Below are 11,337 nucleotides of genomic sequence, written 5' to 3'. Positions count from 1 at the left end.
ATAAGTGTAAATAGAAAAGAGTTATTTTATTCTAATTTTAAGTTTATCATTCTCTGTGAAACAGTTATAAAAATAAAGAATCATTTTTTAAATAGACTTGAAAATATTCTTACATTATTATTTTTAACGTTTGTCATTTTGCAACTCTTTTTATTATTGGTTTCCTTTTATTTATTATTTAATACTATATTAATCTTTGTTCGTGAAACAGTTATAAAATTGAAGAATAATTTTCTAGATAGTCCTCAAAATATTCATAAATTTATCATTATGTCGTTTTAACTGCTTTTTTTATTAGTTAATATTTGTTTGTCCTATACATTGGTTATATTGAAGAAAAAATAGTGACTATAAGAAGAAATAGTTTATGTGTATTTAAAATTTTTTAGAATTTTAAGCAACGAAAAATATTTTTTAGTGACGCATTTAACTCTTATTTTTGAAACGTGGCATTTCATACCAAAAGACGTTAAATAATAGAGTGTGTCTAACTTGTTTTTTATTCAAAGATGGAAAAGAAACCGAGAAATTGTCTGTTAGTAATTTTTTTTTAATTTCCGTATTTTAAATATTAATAAGCATATGAATAATTTTTATATTGTGTTACTAATTTTTACAGATTATTATTATTGTTACTTCTATTCGGAGCAGGTTTTCCGACTTCATTATTCTTTTTGAATAAAAGTAGTAAACAAGGTGAGCAACTACAAATAGATATATTTTAACTTTGAAAAAAATTTAATTTGACCTCATCTAAATAAAATAATTCTTCTCTATAAATTTAAAAAATTTAATTATTAGATACACCGGGGAATAAGAAAGCTATTGAGAAGGTGTCACCTAGCGCCGCCGATAATAAATTAGGTAAGCAATTATTCAAAATACATTTGAATGTTTGAAAAATTTAATTCGTTCTTATCAAAATAGTATATTTTAATTAAATTTTAATTAATGTAGATATCTTTACAATTTACACATTAATTTTTCTTGTCTACAAATTTAAAAAAAAGTTTTATTAAAAGATGCATCTGATAGCCAACAGTCAAGAAATCTGTTTAATATTTCATTTGGTGACAATTTTGGAATTATTCAGTTGATTAAACCCATTCCTGCCGAAGAGTTTTACAAGGTGAATTGCCTAGATGTAAATAATACAGAAACAGAAAGCAACATTGATAACTTACCAAACGAAGAAAATTCTTCATTTATATTTAATCTCATTCCGTCAAGTACTTATCATTTAGAAATTGCGACTTGTAATAAAACAAGTTGTTCTAAACCTTTAGTGACTGAGGAATTTCATACTGATTCTATTTCAGGTATAAATTACATGTAAAATAACTATTATTAATATAACAAATATTCATAGTTTCTAGTTAATGTATGAGTTAAATGTAATATTATTCCAAATTTTTCTAACACCCACAGATGAACGTGCACCTCCAAGAGAGCTCAAGGTGTCAAGCATTACAGATAGTGGATGCATTGTTTCTTGGAAAAAACCCAAAAATAAATCGAAATTGCAAAGTTATACTTTAAAAGTATGGGAAAGTAACAAATTTCCTGATGAGTTGTCTTATGACCAATCTGATTATGTACATAGTAATGATGAAATTTCTGAACCGCTTTCTAAACTAAAGCATGGAACTAACTATACAATCGTTCTTAATGCTGTTTATAGTAACGGAAATGACAATTCTAATCTCACAGCAAATTTTACCACCTTAAATAAAAATTAATAGTACGGAACATAGTCTATAAAATGAGGAAGTTTAATTTTACTGTCCGACTATCATGAAAATAATATTTCCAAACATTGCATATACATCAACATTGAAAGAAAATAAAGTTTCAAACATTAAGTAATACATGTATTTCTACCCCACAAACATAACAAAATTCCGGTTTTAGTCAACAGAAGGCGGACGGAAGTCATTCATTTTTTGGAATTTTTTTCCTTGACAGTTTGAAATTAAATAACTGTTATTGTTACTTTAATTAAAAATTTAATCCTCTGCAGGAGAGTTGTTTAAAATTTTTTACTTGACAGTTTGAAATTGAGTAACCGTTATTGTTCCTTTAGTTAGAAATCCTTTGTAGAAGAGTTTTTCAAAATTTTTAACTTGACAGTTTGAAATTAAGTAACCGTTATTTATTCTTTAATTTGAAATGCTCTTCGGGAGATTTCATCGTCGAATGAGTCCCTCTCAATCAAGGAGGTATATTTATAGTAGCTGTAAGCCTTGCTAACTATCTAATGTGACAAGCCGCATCTCATGTCAAGAGACGATCGACGATATTAGAATAATTACGTCTGTAGTGGTGGATGTGGGGTCGATTCTGTAACTTTTCCACTTCCCGCATTCCACTCTCACTTCCCACATTCAACTTTCCACAACTGCCCACATACACTTCCCACTCTCACTTCCCACATTCACTTTACCTCTTCTCACTCCCAATTTCCACTCTCACTTCCCACATTCACTTTACCACTTTCCAATCCCACTTTCAACTTCCCACCTTACACTTCCCACTTTCAATTCTCGCTTCCCACATTCATTTCCTACCTTCCACTTTTCACTCCCATTTTTCACTTTCCACTTTCCACATTCACATACCACCGTTCACTTTGTACTACCACTTTCAACTTCCCACTCTCACTTCGGGGCAGTCTATAAATTACATAAAATTTATTTGTGTAAAATTTGACCCCCCCCCTCCTCCCTCGTAAGATATTTTACATGCATTAGCGCCATTTTTTCTATTGTTCGTAAAATTTAGCTAGACCCCCCTCCCACCTAAATGTCTTACGTAATTCCGATACTTCAGTGTGATACAGTCCTATCTTCTGGTAAAACTTAGAAAAGTGCTTTCTCGAGGTGACGTTTTGTACCGTGGAATGTGAAAGTGGGAAGTGGAAACCCAGGTAAAAATGATTCGTACGAAATTCGTGCCCATTTCGTTCCGAAATCCGGCCAGATTCGTACAGAATTCCTATCGAATTCGTATGAAATTACTAGCGAAATTCGTGTGGCGTTTTGAAACGTTTTTTCGCACAAATATTCGTGCGAATAATACCCGGATTTTTTTAAATGGATTTTCAAGAAATATTTTCGTTCGGAAATCCGTATGGAATTCCGCACAAAATGTCAGCCAAAAATTTCCACAAAAATTTTCAACGAAATTTCTATATGAAATTCGTACGAAATTCGAGCGAATTACGAACGAATTTATTTTGGAAATTTTTTTTAAAATTCTGCTCGGAAATTCGTACGGAATTCCGCACAAAATGTCACCTAAAAATTCCCTCAAAAATTTTCAGCGAAATTACCATACGAAATTTGTACGAAATTCGAACAAATTTATTTTGAAAATTTTTTATAAAATTCTGCTCGGAAATTCGTATGGAATTCAGCACGAAATGTCAGCCAAAAATTTTCGTCAAAATTTCCATACGAAATTCTTACGAATTTCAAGCGAATAACGAACGAATTTATTTTGAAAAATTTTGCTCGAAAATTCGTACGGAATTCCGAACGAAATGTCAGCCAAAAATTCCTTTAAAAATTTTCAGCGAATTTGCCAAAATAAATTCGTTCGTAATTCGCTCGAATTTCGTACCAATTTCATATGGAAATTTCGCTGACAATTTTTGAGGGAATTTTGAGGTGACATTTCGTGCGGAATTCTGTACGAATTTCCGAGCAGAATTTTAAAAAAAGTTTCCAAAATAAATTCGTTCGTAATTCACTCGAATTTCGTATGAATTTCGTATAGAAATTTGACTAAAAATTTTTGAAGAAATTGTCAAAAATTATTCCGTGCGAATTTCCATACGGATTTCCAAACGAAAATATTTCTTGAAAATCCATTTTAAAAAATCCGGGTATTATTCGCACGAATATTCGTGGGAAAAAACGTTTCAAAACGCCACACGAATTTCGCTAGTAATTTCATACGAATTCGATAGGAATTCTGTACGAATCTGGACGGATTTCGGAACGAAATGCGTACGAATCATTTTTACCTGGGAAAGTTACAGAATATAATTTTATATATATATAATATTATATATATAATATATATATAATATTATATATATAATATTTTTTTTTATATATAATTTTCTGTAACTTTTTCACTTCCCCCTAACTTCCCTTCTAAGTATTACTGGAAGATAGAACTGTATCACACTGAAGTATCGATTTATGGATGACCCCTTCCCACCTTACAATTTCTACTCCCCCTCACAATTCCCATCTTCCACTCTTACTTTCCACTTTCGCTTCTAACTTTCTCCTCCTAATGGCAGGAAAGTAAAAATTGGGAATGAGAAGTGGAAGCAGGGAAGTGAGAGTGAAAGGTGTGAAGTGGGAGTTGAAGGTGGTAAGTGAGAGTGTAAAGTAGAAGGTAGGAAGTGAATGTGGTGAGTGGAACGTGGGAGGTGGGAATTGAGTGTGGGAAGTGTAAAGTGGAAGTAGAAAGTAGAATGTGGTTGTAGAAAGTGTAATGTGGGATGTGAATGTGGGGAGTGGAAGCTTGGAAAGGTGAGTGGAAAGTGGAAGGTGGGAAGTGAGAGTGGGAAGTGAAAAAGTTACAGAATCGGACCTTGAAATAGCGAAAAACACTTTAGCAAGGGCCAAGAATAAATACTTTCTGCATAAGTCTGATGTCCGTACTTCCATAAATAGAAAAAGTCCACAAAAAACGGGAGTGATCTTCAGTTGGTCGACCAGAACAAGAACCAAATAAGATTGGTTTTTAATCCATGTATCTGGATGGAATATTTAAATCTGTTTTAGTAATATATATTTTCCACCATTCTCCAGTACTTTAGTCTCAAAAATTAAAAGCACATTCTCAAGGAAAAGAAAATCCGTAATAATTTATTATTTTTAACTTTCTTATCTCAAGGATGTTTTAAATTGGATTTTATTATTCGAATGCGATTTCAACTTTCGACCCCTAAAGTTCTTTCAACAAAGTGCGACGCTAAAGCTACGTCTCGACATTACTGATCTTTCGATGTCTACTGGTATAGAGGAGAAAATGGAGCCGCGTGTTTTTACGAGGCATATTGTGTACACGTAGCACAAGAAAAATATTCGCATCTGCGGTATAGCGAAATGTCGTTTTGTATTTTTACATATATGACTACTTTTCTCTCTCTCTCTCTTTCTTTCCTTTTGCCCTCGCTTTTCTATACGTGAAGGTGTGTGTGTGTGTCTACTAACACGACTGCAGACATTCTCACTATAGAAATATCGTAAAAGTACTCCCACGTCTCGAGAGATCAGGTTTGTAGGTTGCAAGAATGTTGGGTTAGTGAGATCAAGAGAGGGTGGCTGGCGGGTAAGGTGGTTGGAAATGGAAGAAAAGGAGTGGTTACCTTAAATTCTCCCACTTTTTGCATGGTTGCTCTCCTTCAGCCAACTTGCAAACGGTGAAATCTTCTTTTTAAAACGTAGCATTCTCATTTTTCTATAAACTGACAAATTTTTCGTTAACAATACATAAACTCTTTTTTTCTCCCATTTAGATATTTAATTCAAACTGACAAAATAATTTATTTAACTCAAAAGTAATGCAAGTTACTTTTCTAGTAAACGGTTCATGAAATAAATTTCATTGCCCTCTTTCCTTTTCTAACGTCTTATATTTCAGTAACTTCCATGTCTCATCCCAACCACAACACGCCCTCCCTTCAAATCTCATCTAGTACCTGTTCCTTTGATGAGATTTCATCGGTATAGTGTCTCCCGTATAATTACAACGTGGCATTTATGAACAGACGGGTGAAAGCTTTTGACATGAAAATTTTGAACTGGAATTCATATTCGTGAAACGTTATTAGTAAATAATTATTTTTCACCGAATATGTAAAAATTCCAAGCAAAAATAAATTTTATTTAATTAACATTCTTTCGCTTTTGGATATTTTCATTGATACGAAAAATTTAATCTAAATGTAGCAAAATATAAAATAAAAAAACAAAAAGCGAAATCAATGGAATTAGAGCAGAATATCTACTCAGTCAATAAGTAGAATTAGAAATTTATGAGAAAAGGTCTTGTGAATTTTCCATCAAGAAAATATATTTACCAGGACCGTATTCCTTAAATCACTATTATTTTAGTATATCCTTAGGGATTCCAAAAAGGTCATTCTGAAAATGCTCTTAAAATAAAATCTTCGTCTTTGTCGTATATACAATATATTTTCATACTTCAGAAGCTTTTTACTTCTTGTCCGAAAATAAAGAAAGAATAAAGAGAAAAATTTTTAATAAAGAACAATTTTTTTCTTTGAACAATTTATTTGAGAAATTTTTGACTATCAATAAAAGATGATCTTGAAAGATATTTTACTTTAATTTATTGAAATAATTTGACACTTGAGTTGAAAGAGGAAAATTTAATTAAATGAAATCGCTATTTAATCAGTTTAATTGTAATATAATTCTCAAAGGACAAAGTGTATTTAAGTTTCAAATATTATTTATCTATCTTGTCTGTAAGCGGAAACTCGGAAAGTTTGATGCCGACAAACGGAGACAAAAGCCGGACAGTGGAACAAATTTATCTACGGTCAGACTCTCTTGTAGAGTGCGCACGAACGATCGTCAACGATCTCTTCTACTGTGAACGCTCACTATTTTACTTTGCGACCTGACAAACCGTAAACATTTTCATTTTACTCTTCACGAAAAATTTCCTTCTTTTTTCACTCTTCGTGACATGAAAAATGATTTTAAGGTAACGACATTATTCGGTAACATAATATTTTATTTTGTAATATGTTTATTTGGTGGAAGGTGTGTAGAATTATTATTTTAATAAAGTATTATAAATTACCTATTAAGGTTTAGTTATTATTGATGTGTGTTAGTGTTATGCGATGTGGTATTTTTATAATAACATGCCAATCTTTGCAGAGGACTCGCCATGGAGCGGTTAAGTAATTCAAACTGTCAATTAATGTATTAAAAAAATTATAAATTTTCAATTCAAATTTTTTTTATAAAAATAAAATATGAATTGGAATATATTAATTTTATTATAATTATAATTATCGTATATTCTGACATAGGGGATTCAGGGAAAAGTCACTGAAAAGAATTGAATTTTTATAATTCATAAAAAAATTCTGAATTTTTCTGTCATTTTTGTTTGACTCATAAACTATAAAATTACCACGAATTCTAATACAAAAACCTTCAATTTTTTCAATTTCTGACAAAAATTTCTTTTTAAATAACTTAAATCTTGAACAACTATCATAAAATAAATAAATTATTTAATGAATCATTTTAATTAAGTATTTCAAAATTAATTCAATTTTAAAAGAGTTGCGTTTACAATTTTCATAAATAAATTAACCTCAAACGGTTTTAATTTGACATTTTATAAAATTTCAATGTTGAATAAATTTAATTAGAAATTTTAATGAATTTAGATTTATGAAAAAGTTTAATAATTTAAAATCTTCTAAAATTAGTTAAATTTGTCAATATATATTTAATTAATTATTAAAAATAATGGATTTATAGAAGAATTTTAGGTAACAACACTAAAAAAATTTGACTTTTGAAGAAGTTACAAAATATTCCAGAAACTAAATTATTTTTAAAAATAATAAAATTCTTATCACAAAATTCAATTATGTACAAAATTAACAAAAAAATCTCAACTAAACTGCCAATTATTATCTTTATAAATAAAAAAAATTCTTCTTCAAAATTCAATTATTTTCAAAAATTTTAATAAAATTCTTGTCAAAATTTCAATTGAATTCAAAAATTTTCCTCATTTCAATGATTTTCAATATTTACTATTTTAATAAAATCACCCAAAAGAATTCAATTATTTAAAAACAATTTTAATAAAATTGTTTAATTATTAATTAAAAATTTCACAGGAATTTAAATATTTACAATTTTTCTTATAAGTTTCTTCTCAATAATTCAATTATTTTCAGAAATCATAAAACTCAACGCAGAATTTCAATTATTTTTAATACAATTTTAACCGAATTCCTTGATAAATGTAACTATTGTCAAAAATTTTATAAAAATTCGTGAAAAGAATTCAATTATACCTATTAAACATTTGTTAATAAAATTCTTTATAAGAATTAAATTTTAAGAAACATTCAATTATAAATAATTTACTTTTGTATTTAAATAATTGAATTCTCGTAGAATTTTCTAATAAAAATTTATTTGAAAATTAATTTTCATTTAAATTTTAGATAATAATAGAATACGAAAATAATTTTCAATAAGTTACAGTAACAATATTCTTGTAACATAAAATAATTATTTTAACATTCGATTCTCTTTAATTATTATATAAAACATGAAGAAATCTATCACGACTCGAATATCTTTATCTTTATGTTTTATAACAATATTTTTAAAGTTGATTAATTTCAAAAAAGTTTGAATTTGAAATTTTTTAAAATCTTAATTCCTATGGAAAAATAATAATAAGTACTTACCTAAATATTTAAAATATTAAAAAAAGAAATTGTTGTTTTCCAATAATTTTACAATTAAAGATATTCGTAAATAAATTTAACAGAATATTTTTTTCAATAAATTTTTTTTCCTTTATTTTCTAAAAATTCAAAAATTTTCAGTTTCATTTTCAATTAAATTTTCTAATTGACAAATATAATTTATAAACATTTTTTTCCTTTATTTTTATAAAACTTTGAATTTTATTAAAACAATTGAAATTAAGAAATAAAAATTGATGCAAATTATTTCTTTATTTGAGAATTATTTACAAAAATATTAAGAAACGGGAACCTATCTAATATTTTTCTTGCCAAAAGAAAAAAAATGAGTTTGTAAACAATATTGTTATTGAGAAATAAAAATTATGCATAAAATTGGTATATTTCCAACTTGTTGATAAAAATTTTTTAACAATTAACAATTTTCTATTATTTTTTTATAAATAAAAAGGACAATAATTTGCATAATAATTTAGATCCGTCAAACGAAATTTGTTATAGAAAAATTATAACAAACAAAATGGGTATATTTTTTATTTGTTAATCATAAATTTTAAATTTTCTAATTTGTAATATTATTTTCTTATAAATCATGAAAAAATACCGCTGCATATTTTCGATTTGGCAAACAATATTTTGTTAAAGGAAAAAAACATAAGCGTACAGAGAAACTAACTTCAAACTGCGGACAGAATGAATGAAAGAATATTGAGATTATTTTAAATCATATTTTTGATTCCAAAGAGAAATATTTTTTTGGTACTTCTCGCAATGGAGTGGGGGAAGTGAGGATTTATTTTCTCGGATCATTTAGTTCTCATTTTCGTTCTGGTGTTTGAAGTCGACGGATGCATGAAAAACTGCACAAGTTTAACGTCTGATAAAATATCATTGATTTCTATATTCTTACAATTTGAAGATAACAGTTAAGTATAATTCAAACTGTCAATTAATGAATAATTTACTTATTTAAAATCATATTTCTGCTTTTAAAAGGTAATAATATTGTTCTTGGTAGCGTATTTCCTCTGCGGGTAATTTAATCCAGATAAGCCTCAATCATAAAAGCCGAGTTCGGTATTTTTTGATCACAACAATTTTTGCCAATAACGAAAAGTAGATTTGTTGAAAGTTTTATTTCATTTTAAGGAAATTTATTGTAAAATACAAGATTAGTAAACCGTTAAATAGACAACTATGTGTTTTAAAAAGAGTTAAAAAAAGCTTTACACAATGGAAGAGCACGTCTGACATTTATTGCGTAAAATTTCTATCTGCTACGTTTACGTTCTCTCCTTCTGTACATTCTCTCTTTCTCATCCCTTTTCAGAAGAGATCGCGTGGGTGCTTGTATAAATTTCAACACATTTCACAGTGTATCTATGTCTTGCATTATACGTGTATGTGTATCTAGTACAGTAAGTACAAACGTGGTGAATATTATTTGGTTATAACCCTGGTCTTATGTACACGAGAGGGCGGAAGTTGACTTGATGAAATGGGAAAATAAGGGTTATGACAAGAGGTACTAGACAAGGGTATAAGAAGCAGGACAGAGAGGAAAGGATTAAGGAGAAGGAGGTTGGGGGAAGGAAAAGCTTCGTGACATCCGTCACCCGGAAACATTTAACTAAACTCATGACCTATAAATGCATACGATCGTTGCTACGAAAGTTTCACCCCTGACTCCTCTCCCTTTCCTCTAAGCGTCTTTTTGCTATGTTCCAGAGTCTGACGTCTATTTGCACTTCGAATGAAGTACGGTTAATGCATTTTGCTCCCGCGTGATTCACTTCATGCCCCCCCCCCTCTCACTCTCATACTCCATCTTCAAATCGTGTGCTCAACCGTCCATTCAATTTCCCTGCTGGAATTTCACCGGAGGCCAAAATGCCAATTAACATTTTTTGCCTCTCTCGCCATATTCCCCTTTTCTCATTCAATTTAGAAAAACAACGAAATCTTTGGTAATTTAATTTCTGACTAACTGTTTATTTTAATTTTGTGTCTCAGCCTTCGTAAAGACAAGAACTCAACATCATTCAATTAATTAATTAATTAATTAATTATTAATTAACTATAATAATTTGAATGTTCTTTCATTCTTTCATTCACTTTTTCTGTCCCTCACACTCTGAAGCTGTCTTTTATTCATACTTTTGTTTTTTGTTATCTTTAGATAGATTGTATATTATATTATTACTAGAAAATTTTACGCGCGGAACATGATATTCAATTTATTATTGTTATGCAAATTACAAATATTTTTAATCTTTAAATATAAATTTTTAAAATAATTTCATAATCAAAATTTTAAAAATTCACTTATTAAGTACAAAGTTAATTAACACTGTTCATATTTTCTAAAATTTTAATAAATCCTTCGAAAAAATTCAATTATTTTTATAAATAGTAAAATTCTTCACAAGTATTAAATTATTTTTAATCAAATTTCAGTAAAATTATATGAAAGAATTTAATTATTTTCAAAAATTTCCATAAAATGCAATATCAACAAGAATTTAAAATTCTCTAAAAATAATTCAATTATTCTCAAAATATTTTTAAAAAATTCTATATAAAAATTAAATTAGTTTCAATGCAATTTTTAAATATATTCGTCAAAAAAAAAATTGAAAGAATTCAATTATTTTCAAAAAATAATAAAATTCTTGTGATGAATTCAATTATTTTGAATATACATAATTTTAATAAAATTCCTCCATTATTTTCGAAACATAACTTTAATTGAATTTCTCGAAAAAATTTCATTATTTTTAAATATTTCCATAAAATTCATCATAAAAATTTAATTA

General features: G+C 28.2%; 2 protein-coding genes across 3 annotated transcripts in view; one reads left to right on the top strand and one right to left on the bottom strand.

Moving 5' to 3' along the window:
* Positions 1 to 11,337, bottom strand: part of LOC122498524 (hemicentin-2-like) — a 331,240-nt gene that overhangs the window by 213,924 nt on the left and 105,979 nt on the right. The window lies entirely within an intron of this gene.
* On the top strand, positions 293 to 1,896 carry LOC122498530. Of its 2 annotated transcripts, none has more exons than XM_043606302.1 (5): positions 293 to 535; positions 620 to 696; positions 802 to 864; positions 1,011 to 1,319; positions 1,429 to 1,896. In XM_043606302.1, the coding sequence occupies exons 1-5, from the start codon at positions 510 to 512 to the stop codon at positions 1,737 to 1,739; spliced, it is 786 nt and encodes a 261-aa protein (XP_043462237.1). In that variant the 5' UTR covers positions 293 to 509; the 3' UTR covers positions 1,740 to 1,896. The 2 variants fall into 2 exon arrangements, with proteins under 2 accessions (XP_043462237.1, XP_043462238.1); XM_043606303.1 differs by having other exon boundaries at positions 295 to 535; positions 1,023 to 1,319; positions 1,429 to 1,889.

Source organism: Leptopilina heterotoma, unplaced genomic scaffold, assembly GCF_015476425.1.
Source record: "Leptopilina heterotoma isolate Lh14 unplaced genomic scaffold, ASM1547642v1 Lhet_15, whole genome shotgun sequence".
In the NCBI taxonomy this organism is placed as follows: domain Eukaryota; kingdom Metazoa; phylum Arthropoda; class Insecta; order Hymenoptera; family Figitidae; genus Leptopilina; species Leptopilina heterotoma.
This window is presented reverse-complemented; position numbering and strand designations above follow the sequence as displayed.